Genomic DNA, 25,718 nt, shown 5'->3' with positions numbered 1-25,718 from the left:
GTGCCAAACAAAGATCAGTGGCATCTTAGATAAGGTACTTTCTTTTAGGAAAAAAGTGCAAGGTTTAAAAGATTTTATTTTAATGTTATGATACCATATCACAACAGGAGGATTGTTTCAAGAACAGGAGGAATATATTTTCTTAATTAATGTAGTTTTTTTTTCTGATTATAGGAGTAATATAGGCTCATTGCAGAAAATTTATGAGACAAAGTATAAAAAGGAAACACTCACCACCCATATGCCCACCACTTGGAGATAATATTTTGGTTTATTTTCTCCCGTAATTTGTTTTCCTTCTTATATCGTATGCACAGATCCAAGTAGACACATGCAGGCATGTGTGTCAGATACATTAGCAAAATCAGCATCCATTTATATATTCAGTTGTATATTTTTCTTAACATCATTTTGTGGCTTTTTTTGTGTTAAAATATTCTTTGAAAATGTGATTTTTAAAAAATTATTTCATGATAGTCATTTGTACAGATGTATCATATGGTAACTACTGGGAATGTAATATTTTTACTCCTTTCTGGTTTTCTAGTATTTAATAATGGCTAATGAAGTGAAGGAGGTAGGCAGTGATGATGAGAAACTGTAATGTATACCATTTGGATAGTTAAGATGCAGGAGCTACCTAAGTAGATTAAGGTAAATAAATGTGTTTCAGCTCAGTTTAGACTGATAACAATATGATATCAAGAATATTGTAGTCTAACTTAAATTGGGAAATAGCCCAGGATGAATTTTATTTTAAATAAAAAGGGATTAAAATTCAGAGCTCTAATCTGATTAGTTCCTGGTTTATCTTGAACCTTTGGCTTCCTGTATTAAGGATTATGTAACAGTTATACTCAAGACTTTTTTTGACTATGTAGGGGGAATTTATTACAGTGCACTGTTTAGGACTTTAAACCTCTTCTACATTGATGCCTGCAAATGAAATGTTTGTAATAGAACTAAGCCAAACAACACCTTTTTACTAGATTACCTACCATTTTCAGGCTACATGTATGTACATCATTGACTTTTTAGGTTTTACTTTTTTGGCTTATGGTGCTAATCATATAGAAACTATTTTATATAAAGTACAGTGGAAAGCAATATAATGTAATGCGAACTCTGAGGTCAGATAGACTGGAGTTCTGATCCTAGTTCTATAGCCTACAAGTGGTGACCTTGGGTAAGTCACATCACTTGACTTGTTCACGCTTAGATCTCTCATATGTAAAATAGGAATTCTATTGCCTACTTCAAAGACTGTTTTAAGACTAGAAATAATATTTAAAAGGCCCTAAGAGAGTATCTAGCATAAAGCAGTCATTCAATTATTAACAGCCATTATCAACAATAAGAACAGTAGTGATTTTTAGTCCCTTTCCCTTTATATTTTCCACAGAGAAATCAGGGCTATGTAGTTTTGTTTTGTTTTAGATACCTACTTTCTGCTCTATAATAGATACTGAATAAAGCAAGCAGTGGTATGAGTAGGGGTTTCGGGGGCAGGAGTTGATATCAAAAGCTGTTTGGAAATATATTTAACACCTACAGTCTTGGCAGTTGTTTTGCTGAGAGGTGACTGTAGAGTGGTTAACAAATAGACATGGTTTTAAAGTCAGGTGGGGGAGATAGACATTAAGACACCAAAAAATAGAAATATAAAGCATTTTAGATTGTATTAAGTACAATGATGGAAAAGAATAAGATGCAGTATACGTTAGAGTGAATTGTTAGGGGAGCCCTCTCTTGGGGATTCAATTTAAACACTGTATTACCTGTTCTGTTGTGTTACTTGCTTTGCCCGAAAAGGTCAGGTTTCTGGTTCCATGCCACTGTGAGGTTAAAAGATTCTCTGTGCAAAGCCAGACGGTAAATCAGAGAAACAAGTAATTCATGAACTAGTGATATGACCTTGTGGAGTCAGAGTATAGTATATATATATATTTTAAATTTATTTTATTTATTTATTTTTGGCTGCGTTGGGTCTTCGTTGCTGCACGTGGGCTTTCTCAAGTTGCGGCAAGCGGGGGCTACTCTTCGTTGCAGTGCTCGGGCTTCTCATTGCGGTGGCTTCTCTTGTTGTGGAGCACAGGCTCTAGGCACGCGGGCTTCAGTAGTTGTGGCTTACGGGCTTAGTTGCTCCGCGGCATATGGGATCTTCCCAGACCAGGGCTCAAACCCGTGTCGCCCTGCATTGGCAGGCAGATTATTTTTTTTTTTTTTTTTTTTTTTGCGGTACGTGGGCCTCTCACTGTTGTGGCCTCTCCCGTTGCGGAGCACAGGCTCTGGACGCACAGGCTCAGCAGCCATGGCTCACGGGCCCAGCCGCTCCGTGGCATGTGGGATCTTCCCGGACCGGGGCACGAACCCGTGTCCCCTGCATTGGCAGGCGCACTCTCAACCACTGCACCACCAGGGAAGCCCCGGCAGGCGGATTCTTAACCACTGTGCCACAAGGGAAGCCCAGAGTATAATATTTTGTTTTTTAATTTTTGTTTACTTACTAGATCACCAGTTTATTATAAAAGGATATAATAGCTCAGGAACAGCCAGGTGGAAGAGATGCACAGGGGAAGTATGGGGAAAGGGTGCGGAGGTTCCATGCTCTCTGAGTGAGCCATTCTCCCTGCGTCACCATGGGTTCACCAACCCAGAAGTTCCAGAGTATAATATTTTATACTCTACTCAGAGTATACATGTTTATTTTGTGTTTCTTTCTCTCAGCCTACTTTATAATTTTTTCATGCCTCTGTAAGGGTTACTTTATCCATAAACGACCCTGCTCTTTTCACATTTTAAGACTCAGTCCAAAGCAACCTCTGTTTGGAAGGCTTTTTAGAAGTGTTTCTCTTTCTGAAGTGCAAATCTGAATATGTTTATAAACCTTGTGCTTAAAACATTATTGGTTTTCAGTTGCCCTTAGGATAAAATGAAAAATTCTTAAAATGGGGGAATTCCCTGGCGGTCCAGTGGTTAGGACTCCTCCTTGCTTTCACTGCCGAGGGCCCAGGTTCAATCCCCGGTTGGGGGAACTTCCCTGGTGGTCAGATGGGTAACACTCCATGCTCCCAATGCAGGGGTCCCGGGTTCAATCCCTGGTCGGGGAACTAGATCCCACATGCATGCCATAGCTAAGGAGTCCGCATGCTGCAATTGAAGATCCCGTGTGCCGCAACTAAGGCACGGTGCGGCCTAAATCAATCAATCAATTAATCAGTCAATCCCCGATTGGGGAACTAAGATCCCACAAGCCAAGTGACATGGCAAAAAAAAAAACAACAAAAAAACCTTAAAAGACCTGCATGAACTGTAGACCCTATTTGCTTCTCCAGCCTCGTCTCCGATCACTCGTGGTGCCTTCACTGCGTTCTACCCGTAGAATCTTTGCTTCTTGGTGGTTGTTCCCCATTCTTAGAATCTTAGAGGTTGTCTCCTTTAGCTGCTTGTTTTAAAAATGAGGTTCTTTGATAGATTATCTAAGCACCTTGCTTTTCTAGGTTCTAGTTAACTGCCTGCCTCCTTTCTTCTGTTGTCCTTCTGTCTATCTGTTGTGCTGGGACAATCATATAGTCCATGGGCTGGATGAAATTAATGTTATTAGAGATGAGATTGAGAAGATAAGTAAATTAGAAAGCCTATAAGCTTGTCTCCTTTTCAGGTTACTGATAGAAATTTTTAGACAGATTTATTGTCACGTTTTGAAGTTCTAATTAACACGAGTTTCATGCAATAGAAGAACTCATTAGAAGGCAGAAGTGGACCACTTCTTGTACTGTGTTTCCCTCTTACAAAGGGAATGACAGTAATAAGCAGTCACTCTTTATTTCTATCAGTACTTGGATACATGAAAGGAGGAGGCTAAGGAAACTTAATAGTGTCCACAATAGATTTCTTCCTTGCGTCCCAGTGGCAGCAGCTTCAATCAACTTTAATTCCTAATAGAGAAAGAAGACAAAGGCATCGTTGATGAAAAAAATTAGTAAGTCCTTCTAAGAAAGAAGTGGAAAATTTTATTCGCACCAAATTGAGGATTATAACCTGGGAACAGCCTCTCAGAAAGCTCCAAGAACTGTCTGCCCGTGAGAGGTCATAGACAGTTATATTAAGTTTATGAGATAGAGGGCTGTACTTTAAATGACAGATTATTGACAGTTTACGCAATCCAGATCTAGAGGTAAAAAGCAGGTAGTAGGTCATGGTCTTTGGGGCCCCTTACAAGATTAAGAAGGAAGGTTATCTCCTAAGGAGTTGTGACCCTTGATGAGATTAAGAAGGAATGTTATCTCCTAAGGAGGTCTGGTTAATGCACATGCACAATACACAGTAAAGGGGAGGGAGGAGGTCCAAACAGGCAAAGAAAAATATTATGTTTAAATCTTTCTCGTCTTGCCATAAAATGTGAATTTTATATCATCAGCATTAAGAAATGCCTTCATGCTGTTGTCGTCAAACCCAACTTTGTGTGCCTGGTGCAGTGTGAAACCAAACAACCAAAACATCAGAGTTTGGAGCAGAGAAAAGTTTATTGCAAGGACCAAGCAAGTGTTACGCGAAAAACTGGGTTCACTGCTTGGTGGGTGTCAAGCCAAAAGACACAACCAAGGCAGACAGTGGGAGAAGGATTTATTCCTTTGAGAACACTGGGGATCTTTCCCAAAGCAGTGTCTCCCCAACAGCAAAATTGGGGAAGCTTTAAGCTAAGGGTACATGCATATTCATGAAGGGGCTTGAGCTGAGAAGCATAGAATTGGGCCAAAGGTCCACAGAGTCTAAGCTTTAGTTGAAGTCATGAGGGTCAACGTCATTATTCCATCCTCCACCCGAGTGAGGGCCTTAGTTTCTGCTGAACTCAAAGATACTATGTATATCCCTTGAGGAGGAACTAGGACTATTGTTTCTTGACTCCTTTTCCTTTGTTCTGCATTCCCTTACTTCCCTTAAGATCATGAATTATGAGATCTGTTCAAGGGCAAGCATCGTGACCAGGCTTAGATCACAATATTACTCAGGCCAAAAATGGCTTCTCATATGTCAAGAAAGCCATGCCTAGTTTTCTTTCTCCGGGGACCCCCTACCCTATCTGCTTACACAAGGAGAATGGGTGGCTCATGCTCAGAAGACATGAACTCCGGATGGTTTTCAGGGAAGAGTTTTTAAAGGCAACATTTGGGGTGGCGGCTGTAGGGTGTATGACTTTCTTCTGATTGGTTGGTGGTGAGGTAACAGGGTGCTGTTCCAGGAATCTCAAATCACCCTTCTGGTTGAGATCAGTCTGGGGTCTGAGCCTGCAGTTACCATCTTCCACCTGGAATTGTTCCTTTAGAACAATTTGAAGATATGTATCAGATTGTCATGTATATCCCTTGAGGAGGATCTAGGACTCTGTTTTATTGTTGAACTATCTTTCTTGACTGCTTTTCCTTTGTTTCTGCATTCCCTAATTAGTAACTCTATGAATCTGCCCTTTAGAACTCTGGGAAGGTCTAGGAGGCTCAAGCTTTTTTCCTACAAACAAGAAACAGGAAACACGAAGACTTTTATACCTGGAAGGGCCCCGCAGGTTCCTGCTCAGTTTCACTGTCCACTGAAAGAACAACTCAAAAGGGAAAAGTTGTGAGTCAAGTTTTATTCAGGAACCTCATAGCCCAAGAAATAGCCTCTTAGTGGCTCTGAGGAGACTGTTCAAAAGAGGCAGGAGAGGAGCCAGGATATATATGAGATTTTTGCCTGGGAAAAACATGTAGTCAAGCATAGAAGGATTACTGCTAATCACAAAGAATAGACATCTCAAATTAATGATTTTAGTGCTTTTCTATGTATAGGAAGATGCAAGAATCTGGGGCCATTTGAAAATTTTCCTTAGTGTGCAATTTACTGTCTAGGGGTCAGTATATCCAAAGCACAGAATGCTTCCTTGTTTTCTCCATCCTGAATTCCCCTCAAGGGTGGGTGACTGCAGTAGCAGTGGCTTGATCCTTGTAGAACTGGAATGGTGGGCAACATTCTTTGCTTACAGTAGGAGTTTTGGAATATGGGGAGAAAAAGAAGGGGAAAAGAGAATGGTTCAATTGATGAGGAGGGTGAGGATAAGGAGGTTGCTGTAGGCTTTGGAAATTGCAAGTGTTGGGGCATGTATGGCAGCGGCTCATCTGTGGGCGAGTAGTGAGTAAGGCACAAGAAGTTGTGCCGTGAGAAGTTGAGTATTTTTAATTTGAGTTGGGTAGATAAGTATCAGCTTTTACTGATTTTTTTATAACAATCATTATGGCTTGTTTTTTTTCCCCATGCTTCTGGTCTACTTGACCTGATACTTAATTGGGAAGGGTGCTAGATCCAGAGTATGAGGAATCCTAGTTAAAAGATTCCAGGCTCCTTTTTTAGTGTTGAATAAAATTTCAGTGGACTAATGTGAATAGGGGGTAAAGTGTTAAGACCTTACATGGTTTAGCCCCTCTCCTGCCACCCTCCCCCATCTTTTCTGACCTCAACTCTTACCACTCTTTTGCTTCAACTATAATGTCCTATTTCCTTGCTATTACTCAAACACATCAAGGGTGTTCCTGCCTCAGGACTTTTTACCCTTATGCTTCTGGTACTTTTCCCACAGTTATCGACTAACTTGCCCTCTTACTTTCTTCACATCTTATCAAATGTCATCTTATTTTTGAGGCTTTCTCTGACCTCTCTATGAAAAATAGCACCCTCTTTCCCCCAGATCCTTCTCTTTATTTCTTTCCCTAACACCATCTGGCATACTGTATGTCCTGTTTAGCCCGACTGGAATTTTAAGTTCCATGAGGACAGGCACTAGGTTTTGTTCATTGTTGTATTTCCAGTGCCTGCAGCAGTGCCCTGAACTACACCTAGCACTTAGTGGAATGAACAAATTCTTTCCCTTCTTCTCTTTTAGTATATTTCTACGCGAGACAGCATTTTTGTACCTGAAAAAAACCTTCATCTATTAAGCAGTCCAGTGCTAGAGCTTAATGAGAAAATAACCACCACCACCACCTCCCGCTCCTTTTTTTTCCGAGTGCCACCTTTTTTGGGTGTTTGTTTTGTTTTTGGTTAGGGAAGCATTGTAACAGGGAAGAGCCAATTTTAACTCCTCATTGGATCTGTTTCTTTTACTTTAACTTTTGCTTTTCGTTGCTTTTGTTATTATACATAATGGACTGACTCAGGGAACCCTGCCCCTCTGCCTGAATGTTAAACTAAAGTTCCTCTGTTCAGTTCATAGGGAGACAATCTGACCCTGCCCACCTGTGAATGGCTACAGAAAAGAAGAAATTAACACAACCCCTCATATTTTGCAAGATGAATGGCCTTTTTACTTTACTTCCTCACCTCTTCCCCATCTCTTCTATAAAAGAAACTGGCATCCAGACCCCGATAAGATGGTTCTTTGGAGACCCCAGTCCTCCATCTTCTCGGTCTGCCGGCTTTCCGAATAAAGTCATATTCTTTGCCTCAACACCTCATCTCCCGATTTATTGGCCTGTTGTGCGGCGAGCAGAGCGAGCTTGGACTCGGTAACAGCATCATGCCTATTGAAAAATTTCAGAATGAAGGTGGGCAGGGTCAGAATGTCTCTCTGTGAGCTGAACGAAGGCCTTTTAGTTTAACAGACAGAGGGACAGGGTTCCCTGTGGCAGGCCATTACGTATGCTTACAGCTATAGACAGTGATTATAATAACAGAAGCAACGAAACGCAAAGGTTAAAGTAAAAGAAACAGATCCAACTTGGAGTCAGAATTGGCTCTTCCTTGTTACAGTTTGGAGGTAGAAGTTTTTATAAGCAAAATTTGGGGTGAGGGCTGTAGGGTGTATGGCTTCCTTCTGATTGGTTGGTGGTGAGGTAACAGGGCAGTGCTCCAGGAATCTTGCACTCAGCCTAAGGTTGCCATCCTCCATCTGGGTGGGGGCCTTTGTTCTGCAGAAGAGCTCAAAGATATAGTATATTCCTTGAGGAGGAGCCAGGACCCTGTCCCAAGGCTTGCACTATTGTTCCTTGACTGCTCAGCCCTTGTTTCTGCATCCCCTCCCTTCCCTGATAAGCAGCTGTTTGAACCTTCTCTTTGGAACTCAGGGAAGGTCAAGGAGGCTGAATGAAGCCTATTTCCTACAAACAAAAAATGGGGAACACAGAAAGCCTTTTGTGCCCAGTTCTCACTGCCCGGGACCCCAAAAACATTTGGGAACTCTGGAAGGAAGTAGTTTGAAAAGCCTTCATATAGTTCCATTAGATACATTAATATTTTCAGGCTTTACTTTTAAAAGACTTGGCCAAGCTCTTGTTAAAACAGTCCAGAAAAACAAAAACAAAAACAGAATCCAGAAAAAAGGCTACTTCAGATATTTTAGGTTCAACCTAAATAATATAGTTAGAGGAGAGAGCATTTTTTTTTCTTGAAAAATTAGTAAGTAACACTTTGTTTTCCTTTGTGTAGATGAGTCCTGCCGTTTTTTTTTTTTTTTGCGGTACACGGGCCTCTCACTGTTGTGGCCTCTCCCGTTGCGGAGCGGCCTTGGCTCATGGGCCCAGCCGCTCCGCGGCATGTGGGCTCTTCCCGGACCGGGGCACGAACCCGTGTCCCCTGCATCAGCAGGAGGACTCTCAACCACTGCACCACCAGGGAAGCCCCTGCCAATTTTAAAATACCACAATTTACAATTTGAGCATCCACAGTAGGTGGCCCATTATAATTCGAAGAAAAATTTTTTTTTGCCTCATACTTTTCAAAAACTAAGTTTTAAAGTGTTAAAATGTATAATCTGTGTTATAAAAGTGTGTGTTATAGTTAGATAAATATGTAGCTGTGGAGGTAGGAGTATACATTATTGTATAAATGTTGGTATCACAGAGAAATGGCATGACTTAAAATATTCAATATAAACACTGGACACTTGGCACTGAAGGGGTTGCTTGAGAAGAAAGGGGACTTAAGATTATATAATGGTGACATAATATTGATTTTTGTTTTCCATATAAAAATTTGAAGAGAGAAAAATACTGTCATTTTTAGCATTTCTGTTATTTTGTTTTGGTATATCATTCGTAGGAGTTCATTTAGTAGGTGATTACTTTGTTTTATGCCTAAAAGGGTATACATGCTTTTTAAAAATTTTTATTTTATTTATTTTAATTTTTGTGGCTGAGTTGGGTCTTCGTTGCTGCGTGTGGGCTTTCTCTAGTTGTGGCAAGTGGGGGCTACTCTTTGTTGCGGTGCGTGGGCTTCTCATTATAGTGGCTTCTCTTGTTGCGGAGCATGGGCTTCAGGTGCATGGGCTTCAGTAGTTGTGGCTCGTGGGCTCTAGAGTGCAGGCTCAGCAGCTGTGGCACACGGGCTTAGTTGCTCCATGGCACGTGGGATCTTCCCGCACCAGGGTTCGAATCCGTGTCCCCTGTATTGGCAGGCAGATTCTTAACCACTGTGCCACCAGGGAAGTCCAAAGGGTATACATTCTTAAAAAGACAAATCATCATGTTGCTTTTTCAGTAGCAGTTTCTGAAACTACAGGTCAGCTGTAGAAATCACTTTTCTGTTTTTATTCCTGTGAATTCACTTATCATGGATTCCTTTTGATCCAGCTCTATTTAGGAGAACCCTTTAAAAAATGTCAACAACTCATAAGCTAGTTAGCTCCTAATGCTTTCCTTTATTTGTCTTAAAATTCTAGGAATTGAAGCCCTTTTTTATGAAGGAAGTTGGCAGTCACTTTGATGATTTTGTGACCAATCTCATTGAAAAATCCGCATCATTAGACAATGGTGGTTGTACCCTCACATCCTTTTCTGTTCTTGAAGGAGAGAACAGCCACAGAGCTAAGTAAGTATGAGTAATAGTTTCTTTTAATGCACAAGTCTACTCTAGCACAGCTCAGTGGTCTCAATGTGGATTGCACTAAAAAAGCCTGGATTCACACCGCACTACCTTGTATTAGCCATGTATTGCTGTTTTAAACAGTTGAAGGCTGGGTTTCTTCATCTTAATACGTGGATTATAACAAACATGCATACCTCATTTAAGACCATGCTGACTTATAAAATAACATAGCTAACGCTTGTTGAATGCTTTACATTTAAACCAAACAATGACCCTGTGAGGCACATAATATAACTGCATATTACAGGTTAGGAAACTGAAGCACGAAGCAGTTAAATGTTGTCCAAGATTACACAGTGGGGATTTGAACCCAGTGTCTGTGCTCTTCACTATGTCTCATACTGCCTCTCTATTGTACCCTATACAGTACTTGTAATAAAGTACAGTGCAATTAGTATACGTTATTTTAATTGGTCAGTCATCCAGAGCAGTAGAGGGAAGGCTATCAAAGGCCAGTGTGTGCTAATTTGCCATTTTGTACTTTCCTTGGTTTTATGCCTCTTTGGTCTCTGTCAGTCTCCTGTTCTGGAGACCTGTTTTGACCAGAATAGCTAACCATAGCAGAAGTGCTAATGGTACTGCAAGAAGCCCTAAAGAAGGTGATAATGTTAGATGTTAAAATGTGAGGTTTTAGTAACTGGAGGTAACCTTTTAGATCAGGAGGCTGTTAGGGATTGTTGGAAGACCTTAGGGGAGGGTATCATAAACATCAGTGCAGTTTTGGAGGACAGACCAAAATAGTATGTGAACTGAGGAAAGTATGGCTGGAGGCTTGTCCTAAGGGGTGTTTAGGAGAAGGAAGAGTGGTTGTCAGCCTGTGATTCCAGGAATGCATCTCCATAGGGGCTGGGCTGTGGGGCCTTTTGAGTGCTGCTCTAGTTAGGTTTGTCTAACATCTCTTCCTTCCTAATCAGATATGTCTGCACCTACCTCACAGCATTGTTCAGAAGAAGCAAATGACAAAACATGCATAAAACCCTAACACAGTACCTGGGTCATAGTGAGAAGGCAGTTAATATTTTAAGCTGTAGTTGGTAATATTGCTTTTCTTATCCATAGGTTTAAATTTCTTGTAATACTTGAAGTACTCATATTTTAATTTTTTGCTCTTCCCAGAGATCTGAGAGCACCTCCAGAACATGGAAAGATTTTTGTTATAAGGCGATCTCTCTTAGAGTGAGTATTTTTAGCTGCTTTTTTTAATTATTTGCATTTAAAAAAATCAAACTATTCTGATGGTTAGAATCACTGAGTACTCTATGAATGTTTAATAGGTTTGTTCTGTATTCATGTAATACATTGGTTTTGATACTTCTTCTTGTACATTTGCCATCTCTTGCTCCTCCTTTCTGAAGTTTTGGTTCTGTAACTAGTTTCAAAGGAGGAGTTGGAGGTAAGAATGGTTATTGGTCCTCTGATAAATTCCTTGAAGTTGTGCTGCTAGAACAGAAATTTTCTAATTAGGTAAACCACTTCAAGAGAGTTTCGGTGGTGCTGTCTTCTTGATACATAAATTTTTTTCATCTCTTCTTTGGCTAGCCAACTTTTGAGACTTGATAGTTTTCTCAGATTTACTTATTTTAGAACCCCGATTGTGTAGATTTTATGGGGGAAAAAATAGGAAGTGTAAATTAATTGTGGCAACTTCATTTGTGAATTGAAAATTAAAGGTGCATTTTGAGTAGGTAATGAATGTGTCTTTTGAAATGTTGTCTGAATTGATTATTTATCATTGATTTCTTCATTAGAATACTGATATTCATGAGTAATGTTCTGTGATTACTGTTTGAGATGTTTTTGGAGTGTGGATTAAGCATCTTCTGAACTGCTTTGAAGTAAAGTCTTTAATATATGGTGTTTTAAAATTAAATATCGATTAATTTTATTGGAACTACATTTACAGTGAGCTGTTTGAGGTGGACCACATCAGAACGATATATCACATGTTCATTGCCCTCCTCATTCTCTTCATTCTCAGCACACTTGTAGTAGATTACATTGATGAAGGAAGGTAAGACAGTATATCTGTTTGCTTAGTTGATGCATGGGGTGTTGGGAGTTTTCACTATATTTAAATTTTGAAAAAAGATGATTTGGTTAAATTGCTTCAGAAAATCCCAAAGCAGCTGATTTGAGGGTGAGAGTTCTCCCTCCTGAAAAGTACAACTATAAAGAATATTAGAAGTTTTATGACTTTTATTTTTAAAATGGTCTATTTTAATAGACCATCTTAGTAGTTTCTAGGTAGTTTTCCTAAATGAGAGAATATTGTATATACGACTTACCAATTTTTCTGCTATGGTATGCATTTTAGGTTGTTTCTAAAAATAGGTAGTTATTGGAATTTAACGTTTGAAAAACATGATTTTTTTAATATAAAAATCAAATTATAACTAAAAATGACAGTGTGATAATCATACATTGAATTATGTGCTTTATTAGTAAATTAAAATTTGAGATAAACATAATAGTATATTGGATTTTCGAATTGTACTATTTCATTCTGCAAAATCATCTTTTGTACATAAATTATTGCTATTTAAATATTTTAGGTATTTACTTTGCCATAGCGTATTTTAGAGTTTAAAATGTATTAATGTGAGAATCTAATCTTTGAGAAATTCAGAGTCTTGTTACCTTAGGTTAGTAGTTTAGGTATCTTATGTTCAAAGACCATATTATCCTAGAGCTTTTAGAAAATAGATAAATAAGTTGTGAAGCTGAGACTTAGGAGCACATGTGTTACATCCATGACTTCTGTGTATTAGCGTTGTTGTGTCTCCTAAAGTTGAAAGTTTTGGGTCTGAAAGTTTTTAATTTTATAAGTCAGTGCTTATTAAAAATCCACTTATGTGTTCTTTCTCTGTGCTTTTTTCCCCCAGGCTAGTGCTTGAGTTCAATCTCATGTCTTACGCTTTTGGCAAACTTACTGTTGCTATGTGGACGTGGTGCACCATGTTCTTATGTACACTTACAGTTCCCTATTTCCTGTTTCAACGCTGGGCCAGAGGCTATCACAGGAGTTCTCATCCAGTAGTCCATTCTGTCTTGCATTGCTTCCTTTTTGTGGTCTTCCAGATTGGAGTTCTAGGTTTGGGACCACTTTATGTTGTATTAGTGTATACACTACCACCAGCTTCCCGATTCATTGTTATACTCGAACAGGTAAGGTTTTGAGTGTTGCTCAGTACAATGCTATGCTTAGTTAATAATAATAATAATTGTTATTTTTTGTTGTATTAGTTGGATAAATTTTCATATCTGGTTCTTTGTGCTATTATCTATAAAATTAAAGTGTTAAACTACATCATCTTGTCTTTTTTTTTTTTTTTTTTTTTTTGCGGTATGCGGGCCTCTCACTGTTGTGGCCTCTCCCGTTGCGGAGCACAGGCTCTGGACGCGCAGGCTCAGTGGCCATGGCTCACGGGCCCAGCCACTCCATGGCATGTGGGATCTTCCCGGACCAGGGCATGAATCCGTGTCCCCTGCATCGGCAGGCAGACTCTCAACCACTGCGCCACTAGGGAAGCTCCATCACCTTGTCTTTTAAAATTCGTTCTACCTTCAGTGTTCTCTGATTCTTGATAATTGAAATAAATTACACTGAACTGTTCTGGATGAATTCAAATTTTGTTCTTGAACACTTTTTGTAGAAGCCATCTAAAGTATAAAATATTTTTGTAATTAAAAACTCTACTTTTGAAGTGTCAGATTCATTGTTTTGTCATATAGCCATCTAAAAGATTTATTTTGTTTGTACGCCCTTCAGAATTTTCTGACTTTTATTGGCTATCTGTAATGCTCGGTTTGGCTGTCTGTAATGCTCTTTTTGACTGATGGCAAGGACCCTTTCAGGAGACTTTCTTTGAACAGGCTTTTAATTTCTTAATTTGTAATATACCTGTAACAGATGGTGCTGTTAGTTGCAAAATAATTTGAGTAATAACATGTCTCTCTTTAGAGTTTGTTTTTCATTTGTTTTAGTCCATAAAAGTGAGTTTGAGTTGGTATATACAAAATTAAGTTCTTTGTTTATAATCTAGTGCTGTTCTGTGGTTGCTTATAAGAGACAAGACAGTGAAAGAAAATTCATCTTTTCCCCCCCCCTGCTTTGTAGATTCGTTTGATAATGAAGGCCCACTCATTTGTCAGAGAGAATGTGCCTCGGGTACTCAATTCAGCCAAGGAGAAATCAAGTATGTAATTCCATAAGTCAAAGGATTATTCACAGGGTATTTCAACCTTTGGTGTTTACTGGGATGGCATATTACATTCTGTAGACATTTATGTTTGATTTTAAATACAAGGATCCAAAAAAAAAAAGAAACCTGTTGGGAAGGGAGGAAAAAAATGTATATATGATCTGAAAGACCTTCTCACTGTTTCCTGATTGTCCCTGTTTTACCTTTGGTTCCCCAAATTTAAAACATTGATCATTAGACTCTTGCAACTTCTGCGTTATTTGTATAGAATGTTAATAGAGTCATTACACCCCATGTGCTTACTTTTCTTGAATTGCTGCTTCAAACTCTAGAAGTTATGTCTAAGTCACAGGAGTAACTTAGTTTAGAGGGATTGGTAATATTCAATTAATTTAGGAATAAGAAGTCATCATTTTGGGAGAGCAGGAAGAAACAACATGAGCTAAGGAGAGGTAGCTTTTTGTCTTCCCTATTCTGTGCTTATTTTCCTCTTTCAGTTTTGCTGAAAGAAATTGAAGAGCCTCCAGTCTAAGCATAGTTTTCCTTTTCCAGGCACTGTTCCAGTACCCACAGTCAACCAGTACTTGTACTTCTTATTTGCTCCTACCCTCATCTACCGTGACAACTATCCCAGGTAATGGCATTATGAAGCAGAAATGGGGTAGCACCAGGAGTGTGCCAGGAAGGAGGTGGGGTAGGTAGACCAGTTCATGTAGGGCTACAGAGCAGTTGGAATGGGTTTTAATTTTCTTGCTGGCATGGGAAACCCCAAATCGTGATTCTAGCAATCTGATTTTATTTCAGTCATTCTTGACAGAATTGTACAAGTATTTCCTATGTCAAAAATGATGTTCTGGGGGCTTCCCTGGTGGCGCAGTGGTTGAGAGTCCACCTGCTGATGCAGGGGACATGGGTTCGTGCCCCGGTCTGGAAAGATCCCACATGCCGCGGAGCGGCTAGGCCCGTGAGCCATGGCCGCTGAGCCTGCGCGTCCGGAGCCTGTGCTCCCCAACGGGAGAGGCCACAGCAGTGAGAGGCCCGCGTACCGCAAAAAAATAACAGAAAAAAAAAAAAAGATATTCTGTGTGGGAAGATACTGTGAGGACCTTTTTAAAAGTTCATTTATTTACTTTATTTAGAAAGTAATTTTGTTTCTTCCGTTTTAGGACTCCCACTGTAAGATGGGGTTATGTGGCTATGCAGTTTGCACAGGTAAATTTTTTTGTGTGCTTATGGTTTGTTGGCTGGTGGGAGATGGGGATTTGAATATAATAATAAATATATTTAAAGTGTTGTTTAATTCATGTCTCCTGGGAGCTCTAGAACTCTTTTTTTAAAAAATTTATTTATTATTTATTTTTGGCTGTGTTGGGTCTTCGTTTCTGTGCGAGGGCTTTCTCTAGTTGCGGCGAGCGGGGGCCGCTTTTTCATCCCGATGTGCGGGTGTCTCACTATCGCGGCCTCTCTTGTTGCGGAGCACAGGCTCCAGACGCGCAGGCTCAGTAGTTGTGGCTCATGGGCCTAGTTGCTACTAGGGATGTAGTGGGATCGCAGCATGTGGGATCTTCCCAGACCAGGGCTCGAACCCGTGTCCCCTTCATTGGCAGGCAGATCCTCAACCACTGCACCACCAGGGAAGCCCTAGAACTCTTACTGAAGTCTTTAAACTATTCCCAGTTCAGTAAATGGTGTTTGCTTTGCCAATACATCAAAACTAATTTTCTACAATTAAAAAAAAAATTTTTTTAAGTAAAATAATTCCATCTGGTTACTTCAGTATGCATCTACATTAAATTCCCCCTCCCGTTCTGTTTTTTATTTTATTTTTGGATGTATATCTGTGTGGATGTGGTATGACACTCCCTCAACCCCTTATCAGAATCATAAATCCCAGAAGATCCCATTTTAAAATCTTGTGTCAATCAAATACCCATTTATGAAATAGGTTCTTTTGTTATGAGTTTCATGTAGCAGGAAAAAGAGATTCCAGAGTCTGATCTTTTAAAAATGCCATCTGGTAAAGGGTTGGGAATAGGTATGGTAGAAATTAGGCTTGAGTACTATCTCTGAAGGATTACAGTTCGGCAATCTTATATACTAGTGTTAAATGGAATATATGTGTAAACGTTAGTTTACAGGTCACGTCTATATGTTCTTTTGAAGGAAAAAAATCACTTTTTATCGTTCCTGATCAAGCTGTCTTTATTATAATTATCTTTGTTGTGTTCCAGGTTTTTGGTTGCTTTTTTTATGTGTACTACGTCTTTGAAAGGCTCTGCACCCCCTTGTTTCGGAATATCAAACAGGAGCCCTTCAGCGCTCGTGTTCTGGTCTTATGTATATTTAACTCCATCTTGCCAGGTAACATGGGTACTGGTTAATTTGGCTGTTCATAAAGTTGCAAGGAAAATAGAAAGCCATTGCGTGTGAGCACCTTTGATTTACCTGCTTTTCGCTATAAACCCATCTATGCATCTATACCCATCTTTAACCTCTTTCCATCTATCTGACAGGTGAAGCATCCTTCCAGTCCCTGGCCAATCTTTCCATTTGTCTTCTTTCACTCAAGTTTTGCTTTCTCTGACTGTGGATAGTCTGTATTCATGCTTTATCTTCCCGTTCACTATTCACTGTAATCTTGCTCCTAATCTGACCAGGCCATTGAAATGGCCTTTATTAAAATCTCTAATCTCCTCCAGTAGTTGGCTTAGCCCTTATTCCGTTTGATCTCCATGAAGCATTGGGTGCTGTTGACCACATTTTGAAGTCTGTCTTGCCACTTATGCTCCTGTCTTTCTGGCCATACCATACATAGCAGTGAACCAGACATACATACTCTTTATTCTCTGGAAGCTTGCAGTTTAGTTATATTTACAGTTTCCTTTACTTACTCTTTTCTCTTTCCTCTACCCATTATATGTTGGTATTGTTTTCTGCCATCACGTTCTTTCTTCCTCTCCCTCCCTCCCAGACATCTGCTAGTAATCCTCCCTGATTGCCCCTCAAGATTTACTCCAATAAATTATTTTATCTGTCCCTCTGATGGGATATGTGTTACATATGTGTGTCTTCCTCACTAAGCTGCAAATTCCATAAGCTTAAGCATTGTATCTTATAGCCAGTCATAGTCTCTCCTACATTGTCTTATACATAGTAGGCTAATATTTTTTGAAAAAACAAGTGAATGAAAAGGATGGGCATGTAAATGGGTATTTCAAAATATAGTGTAATATATAATATACTAAGGTGCTGTTGAACTTTGTCTCATAGTGGAGATGACATTTAACATTGGGTATTGAAAAATAAATAGGCATTTGCCGGGCAGAGGGGTGGTGGAAAGTTGCTTCCAGGTAGTGGGGTGGATTCAAAGGCATGGAGTATTTTGGAATGGCAGAAGTTCAGTTGCGGACGATGTTTGCTACATTGGGAGTAGAGGCAGAGATAAGTTAACCTTGTCACTATTGACATTTTGGGTTGGATAATTCTTTCTTTGGGGGGCTGTCACGTGCATTGTAGGATATTAGCCACATCCTGGCCTCTAACAACTGGATATCATAGCACAAGCCCCGCTTCTTGAATTGTGATAACCAAAAATGTCTCCAGAATTGCCAGCCATCTCCTGGGGGCAAAATCTCTCCCAGTTTTACACAGCTGGTTTAGAGGAATACACAGCCAGATTTTAAAGGGCTTTTACCACCAAGTTAAGCCATACATCTAGGCATTTCCATTAAAAACAGGCTGGGTCATTTTTGTCTATAAAACCCACTTGGAAGAAAGTTATTTCTTTATTAGGTTAAAATAATTAACTTTCAAAATACACTGTATCATTTCTGGAATGGGTAAGCTGGAGTAATAGCTTTTATTTTACAAAATAATTCCAGCTAAGCAAATGACGACATATAATTAACTGATTGGTATGTGAGCTGTTTGGAAAGAGTCTTAATATTGTTCATCTTATTTTTAGCTGTGCTGATACTGTTCCTTAGTTTTTTTGCCTTTTTGCACTGCTGGCTCAATGCCTTTGCTGAGATGTTACGCTTTGGTGACAGGATGTTTTATAAGGTAATGTGTACTTGCACTCATCTTCCTTCTCACATTTTATTTGTGTACTCGTTGTTAAGTATTTGAGCATTGTTAGCTACTAGCTTTTTAACATAAATGTTGTGAAATCGTTTTCTTCCACAGGTTTTACCAATATTAAGTCTGAAATTCTATTACTGATTTAAGTGACGTAGTCTTGTCTTTTCTTCTACCTCTAAATCTCCCTTAGTACTGCATTTGGTTCCTGCTGGATCCTGTATTGGTGATTATAGTGGGAAAGCAGGTGTCCAGAGGGCATTCTGAGACTTTGCTGACTTTTTATTCATTTGAAATCGGCTGTCTGGTGCTGTAGGAGTGATCTCAGCAAATTATTCTATTTAAGATTGTTGAACAGTTCATGAAGGAAGTAACTTTTCCCTCCTTTACTTTGAAAGGCATTAATTCTGCTTCAGATAGTATTCTTACACTTCCAAAGTTGGAATTAAGTTGTAGAGTAGAGGCAGAGTGGTTCACAGTGTTCTGTAATCCCACCTGAAGCCCTCTAGAATTTTGTCTGTTCATGTTTTGGCAACACTCCAAGCCTACCCCTCCTTTCTCAAAGAAGCAGCGAGTGTGTGTTGCAAATTTTATGTCTTATTCCATTGGTCTGATCTTAGAGTAAGAAACAGGATATATATAAAGGAGCACCAAGGAGTTGGAGGTAGCCCCCATCTCACTCGTGGTACAACTTAAATTTTGCTGTCTATGATACCAGCAAACTGCTCTGAGGGTTATCACCCTATCTAAGTCTGTGTGACCTTAGAATTCTCTCATTGTGTTTTAGCAAGGTAAGGGGGATTTACTGATTGTTATTTAGATGAACATTAGATTTAATGATTATGTTGTGTATCTTCCATCATAACTTGTGTGATAAAGAGATAGTGAACCTGGGAACTTAATCATCCATAGAACTAGGATTAATGTCACATTGAACACTAATAACCAAAATGCCTTTGAAGATTTTTCTGACATCAGTGTATGGACTAACAATTTATCATAACACACTCTAGGTGTTATATTATGTGTGTATATTCCCTGGGAGTAGGTTTTGCTTTGGTTCTGTGTATATGTATACCTTTGCTTTTTTCCTTAGGACTGGTGGAACTCCACATCATACTCTAACTATTACAGGACCTGGAATGTGGTGGTCCATGACTGGCTATATTACTATGCTTACAAGGACTTTCTCTGGGTAAGCAGCGAGATTTAGTTAATGTTGTTTAAGAAATGGAGATTCTTTTCCAGAAAGTATTACTATTGTGCAGCTGGAGGAAGTTATACTTAGTTGTCTTCAATGCTCTTGTGAGCCGTTAATGTCTTAAGAAACCTTCTGCTTTGAATAGCACTGCTTAGAGACCAGTATCTACAGTTACTAGGACTAAGACCATGTTTTTGCTCTGGATTTTGATTTTACATGACTACAAAGTAAGAATGCGTGCAGGCATTTGGAGAAGTTGAAATGATCCACCAGTAATGGATCATTTTGTTGGAGTCTCATTGCCAGCAAATAATCTCCCCTAGCTTTTTCCATTTGTTTTTTTGTTTTTCTTCCTTTGTTAGAAGTGGAGAAACCACCTATGTTCGGATTTACAGCTCTCCGATATAGATTATTAATATATGTCTTTGAGACATTCTTTAGAGCATCACTTTATTTAGACTGAAGAAACGTAGTCTTGAGTCTCATGGTTGATTAACGTTGGTATCTCTGGATTGCAGGTTTGAATTGTTAAATAAGGGCACTATTTGGTTAAATGACAGTGTGTTGTGGTGCAAATAGCACAGTATTTGAATGTTCTTTCATTTATAAACGTAATTTGACTTATGGAGGCAAGTCCCTTGTTTCTAAATCTTAGTTTTGTTACCTGTAAAAATGGTACCTGCCCAATCTACCGTACAATGCTACTCTAGATTTGATGTGTCCATTTAGCAATGAAAACTATGTTTTGTCAACCATAGTGAGTTACAAATATAAGTTATTAATGTTTTTGAAAATATGCTCGATCTTTCAACATTAATGGTTTTGAAAATATGTCATTTAGTAAAGTAAGGATTTTTAAGCATAGATGTTTTTGTCATTATTTTAGTACATTGGATTACTCCAAGTAGACTTAGAAAATCAAATATGAATATAATAGGTGCCTTTAGTGTGTGTTAATTATAAGTCTTATGTACTTCATGTTTAATTACTTACTTTCTGAAAATTGCCTCTAATATTTTCCTTTTACCCTAGTTTTTCACAAAGAAGTTCAAGTCAGCTGCCATGTTAGCTGTCTTTGCTGTATCTGCTGTAGTGCACGAATATGCCTTGGCTGTTTGCTTGAACTTTTTCTATCCAGTGCTTTTCGTGCTCTTCATGTTCTTTGGAAGTAAGTATCTTGGCATCTCCTGAGTACTGAGTATTATGCTAAAAGAAATTTAGAAAATAAAATATAAAATCAAAGTAGAAAACTAGATAGTAATACCATTTCAAGGCAATGTTTGTTTATCAGATGGTAAGAACATTAATTTTGAGTAATTATGTACAACTCTGTTGCAGGATGCTTACACTTTGATGTAGAGAAATGAACTAAATAAGCTCTTGAAGACTGTTGATAACACTGACTTGGTAGCTCATAAAAACTATAAACAACCTCGCCATTCTTAAACTCTGTTCAGTGTTCACTCTCTGAAAAAAAACTAACCCTTTTTTGGGTGCGGTGGAGAGGGACAAGTTAGAATAGGAATGCGTCCATGAAATATGTTTTCACCTGTTCTGAATACTGATTGCTTTCCAGATAATCACTGATTAATAAATTTAAACAGTGAAGCTTCATTTGTACTTATGGGACCAATGGCCAGCATAGAACGTGTATATACACAGTTGATGCTGTTTATGATAACTAAATGATTGTAGCAGATATCTGAGGCCCCTCATCTCCTGGTAGATTTTGTTTTGATGACTATATATATTTTTTGTTGTTTTCCTAACTTCAGTGGCTTTCAACTTCATTGCCAATGATAGTCGGAAAAGGCCAATTTGGAATGTTCTGATGTGGACTTCCCTTTTCGCGGGCAATGGAGTCCTCCTGTGCTTTTATTCTCAAGAGTGGTATGCACGTCAGCACTGCCCCTTGAAAAATGTGAGTCATCGATCAGGCTGGAGTGGTGAAGTAACCTATTTGTCCCCTGATTGTGAGGGTTGGTGGGCAGTGTTAAGGGGAAGGGAGTAGTGGAGATGGTGATAAATTAATGTTAAGGGGAGGGAAATGTGGAGTAAAAGCAGTAACTTATCTTACTGCACTGTCCTTGAACTTTTTCTTTTCTTTGGTTTTCTTCCCATTGAACTCTCCTAGTTCTTGGTTCTCTCTCTCTTTTTTTTTCTCTTTATCTGATTTTTCTTTAGCTCCTTCTAATATTCTTCCTGTGCCCTGAAAATGTAGGTCTTCTCCAAGGTTTTCCCAGTGGCATGTGTATCCACCCCCACCCCCAAATATGCATCTTTTACCTCTTCCTTCCCGAAGTAATAAACTCTATAAAAATGTCCAGCTAGACTCATATGCCTAGGAGCCCATTTCCCTTTTTTTGTTGTATTTTTCTTGTTTGTAATTTTGTAAGAGTCTCATTCTTAGAGCTTTAGTTTTCGGCTGCTTGTAGAAAACTCCCAAATATTTGGGGTGGGGGGCTTCTTGATACATCTGCTTGGGTATTTCTCACGGATACCTATAACTGAAGATGTTTAAAATCAAATTAATCAGTTTCTCTCCCAAAGCTTCTGTCCACCCTGATTTTGCTATGCTGCCCTCGCATCCCCTCCTTATTTCCTATGAGTCCCCTTTGTGCATTTGAACTAACTGCTCTGGACTCTGGACTCTGTCTCTGGTCACTCTGCTCTTTGCACTCAGATTTCACCTGTCAGATTTTATCAAGATCTGATTAGGATGCAGTGTCGTCCATGAAGCTTATTTATTTATTTATTTGGTTGGTTGGTTGCTTGGTTGCGCTGGGTCTTAGTTGCGGCTCGCCGGCTCCTTAGTTGTGGCACATGGGCTCCTTGCTTGTGGCATGCGAACTCTTAGTTGCGGCATGCATGTGGGATCTAGTTCCCTGACCAGGGATCGAACCCAGGCCTCCTGCGTGGAGTCTTAACCACTGCACCACCAGGGAAGTCCCCATGAAGCTTTTTAAAATTCCTGCTCTAGTCTCTTTTCTATTTCTGAACTTTCATAGTATTTCATCTGTTCCTCGTTTAGATAATTCAGTAATTTAAGCTTTGTATTATAGTAATTTGTGTATATTATCATCCTTAACCTACCACCATTTAGATTTAGGGCTACTAAAAATAGGACTGTGCTAAAACAAAATGCAAGATACAGAAAAAAGGTAGTGCCTCTTTAGAATTTGGTCAGGAGTCCATGCAGTTGTGTAGAGTTTACTGGACTTAGCTTCATGTAAAGCTTCTAAATCAAGTAAATCTGTGCTATAGATAAAAATGATGAACATCTTTTGAATTAGTGAGCTGCTTATAGCTTGAAGGTTACTGAAATGCTGGGAGGCATTTTAGAGACGTGCCATGTGTAACATCAACACCCCCTATCTACCCCATATCTCATACGTACAGTGCACACAAATAAACTACTCTTCCATTCTTTTTTTTCCCCTTAAAGCCCACATTTCTGGATTACATCCGGCCACGTTCCTGGACTTGTCGTTATGTGTTTTAGAAGCTTGGACTTTGTTTCCTTCCTTGACTGAAGATTGGGTATTCTACCTGATTTGGGGCCAGCATCTGTTTCCAGCCGTTACTGAAGTTATCTGTGTTATTTGGACCACTCCAGGCTTTACAGATGGCTCACTCCATTACTAGGTCACCTGAAGCTGAGCTGTTAGAAGTTTCCTGGAAGCTTGTACACTTTTAAGCAGTTCTTAATTTTTTCCTTTTTGGGAGAAGGGAGACTTGTAGCTGATATAATGACAGATTTTTGCTGGGTCATATCAGCTTAAACATCAGAAATTCTGTTTTGTTTCTTGATTGCATCTAATTTGAGACTAAACATCATGCTTTCTTGGCCACTGAATTAGCCAAAACATTGATGAAGAAATCATTTAAGTACCCCTGGCTTAGAAATTTTTTCATGTGCATTGTTGGAATGTATGCTCATTAACCATGCAATTGGGAAAGAAAATAATGTGGAATGTTTTGCTATTTCTAGTAAAGAGAAAATATCTATTTTTCCAAAGATAATCTTGTTATATATCCTAATTTGTATTTTTTTTTTAAAGTTCAGTTCTATTTTTATCTTGTTTTTGCTATACAGTGTAGGTCGTGATATCTGTGAAGCAAAATTATCCCTTTCACCTTGAATTCTTGAGTTTGCATCCATAATATTATATATTGAAGGGGACAGAAGTAGGAAGGGAAAAAGAAGTGGCACAGGACAAAGAAAAATATTTCCTCTTTTAATTTCTAAAGTAATTTTTAAAAGAACTTGCAGAGTCAATAATGTGTTTAAATTATTTTATTGTGGAACTTACGTGGAAGATAACTTTTGTTGTTTAAACTTTCAGGTAATAACTTCTTTGAAGTTATTTAGAAGTAACCTTTGGTACAGTTATTTTATCTAATAAATACTGACATGAATTATTTTTCAGACTAGTAAGTCTGTTACATAAGTATTAATCACCACCATTAATATTAAAGGGAATATTAAAGATACAGAAGCTGGCTTCTGCATTTGCTCAATTATTATACTTTTTTTTCAATTATTATACTTCTAATGGTAGTGTACTTTAGTTGCAATAAATTAATAGGTGATCACTTTCAAGAAAATGTACTTTATTATGTGATGCTCCATGTTATCAGATGCCTATAGCTAATACAGTGTGGTGTGTAGGAATTATTTTGGTTGTTTGAATGACACATGATTATGTTGGTAAAGACTGAGCTTTGGAAGGGTTTTTTTTTTTTTTTTTTTTTTTTTTTTTTTTTTAACATCTTTATTGGGGTATAATTGCTTTACAATGGTGTGTTAGTTTCTGCTTTATAACAAAGTGAATCAGTCATACATAAACATATGTTCCCATATGTCTTCCCTGTTGCGTCTCCCTCCCTCCCACCCTGGAAGGGTTTTTGAAGACCATGTAGGTTCAACCCAAAGAAGGGAGGCTTATGAATTACCCAAAATTTGAGAAGCAGCCAACTTGAGAAACTATCTTGGTATTCTAGCAGCCCTACTGCTATCCAGAAAGTTTTGAGAAATCTTTTTCAAATTGTTTTCAAAAAGTTAGTTTGAATCTCACAAGAAGGTAAGTAAAGTTTCTTAATAGTCACAACTTAATTTATACCGCAAGGTCTCAGCTAAGTTTCCCATACCTTTGGTCCAGTTGAGTTTGGGCAAATCCAACCTCAACAGACAAAAGTGTACCTCAAAGAAGGTTATTTTTAAAAGGATATTCCAGGACTTCCCTCGTGGCGCAGTGGTTAAGACTCCACCTGCCAATGCAGGGGACACGGGTTCGAGCCCTTGTCCAGGAAGATCCCACATGCTGCGGAGCAACTAAGCCCATGCACCACAACTACTGAGCCTGCTCTCTAGAGCCCAGAGCCACAACTACTGAGTCCGCGTGCCACAACTACTGAAGCCCGTGTGCCACAACTACGCACACCTAGAGCCTGTGCTCCACAACAAGAAAAGCCACCACAGTGAGAAGCCTGCACACCACAACCAAGAGGAGCCCCCGCTTGCCGCAACTAGAGAAAGCCCGCACACGGCAACAAAGACCCAATGCAGCCCAAAATAAAATAATAAATAAATAATTTTTTTAAAAAAAAGAAAAGTAATGAGTTTAAAATTTCTTTCCTATAAAGTATTAATGATAGTAATCATTAGTTTGGGTGTGTTATCTAAGAGAACAACTAATATCTCTAACTTTGTCATAAATTTGTTAGAAGCTCTTATTCTCAATTCTGGGTAGTGAGGAAAAATGGAGGGGTTTTTTGTTTGTTTTTGGTGGATTAATTACTGCAATTGCCTAGGTAAAGTTGCTTCCTCATGTTAGAGCTTAATTAGAAAATTGAGGCTGCTTTTACCCCTCTCGGTAACCACAACATTTGGAAGCAAAAGGAGTAGTGGAAATGTTTTTTCCATTTTCCATAGTTACAGGGTGAAAGTGGATGATATTTGCAGGTTAAGAAAGTACAAGTGTGTAAAGTAAGTATTCTATATTTGCATACACAGATTATGTTGTAGAAGTAATTCATTTAGTATAGGCAGTTTTTATCATAGTTTAAAAATTATACTTACCTGAAAAATTGAATCCTGAAGTCTTTATAGGAAACCTAACAACATTTATGTTTTAGAAGTTGGTCATGTGGGCTACATAGCATGAATTGTTGAAGTCTTTTATGCAAAAATATTTTTGTTTTGTGCGGTCATAAGTAATTTTGAGTAAAGTTCATTGTTTTCTTTGGAGGAAAATAACGGAGATGAACTAACATAGCTGTAGTAAGCAGGTGGCCTGGTGTGGTATAGTAATTTATACATGTTACTTTCGAAACCTTTAAAAAAA

General features: G+C 38.8%; 1 protein-coding gene across 4 annotated transcripts in view; it reads left to right on the top strand.

Annotated features, from left to right (window-relative positions):
* SOAT1 (sterol O-acyltransferase 1) overlaps positions 1–23,865 on the top strand; it is a 57,628-nt gene extending 33,763 nt beyond the window's left edge. For all 4 annotated transcript variants that reach the window (XM_079914374.1, XM_079914375.1, XM_079914372.1 and 1 more), the window contains 13 exons: positions 9,686–9,834; positions 11,008–11,067; positions 11,795–11,902; positions 12,774–13,056; positions 14,009–14,087; positions 14,646–14,727; positions 15,260–15,305; positions 16,325–16,454; positions 18,058–18,155; positions 19,267–19,365; positions 20,404–20,539; positions 21,147–21,292; positions 22,817–23,865. In XM_079914374.1, coding sequence (XP_079770500.1) covers positions 9,686–9,834; positions 11,008–11,067; positions 11,795–11,902; positions 12,774–13,056; positions 14,009–14,087; positions 14,646–14,727; positions 15,260–15,305; positions 16,325–16,454; positions 18,058–18,155; positions 19,267–19,365; positions 20,404–20,539; positions 21,147–21,292; positions 22,817–22,873 — 1,473 coding nt within the window. In that variant the 3' untranslated portion in view covers positions 22,874–23,865. The remainder of the gene's footprint in view (positions 1–9,685; positions 9,835–11,007; positions 11,068–11,794; positions 11,903–12,773; positions 13,057–14,008; positions 14,088–14,645; positions 14,728–15,259; positions 15,306–16,324; positions 16,455–18,057; positions 18,156–19,266; positions 19,366–20,403; positions 20,540–21,146; positions 21,293–22,816) is intronic.
* The last annotated feature ends 1,853 nt before the right edge of the window (positions 23,866–25,718 follow it).

The sequence above is a fragment of the Stenella coeruleoalba genome (assembly GCF_951394435.1).
Source record: "Stenella coeruleoalba genome assembly, chromosome: 1".
NCBI classification, from domain to species: domain Eukaryota; kingdom Metazoa; phylum Chordata; class Mammalia; order Artiodactyla; family Delphinidae; genus Stenella; species Stenella coeruleoalba.
This window is presented reverse-complemented; position numbering and strand designations above follow the sequence as displayed.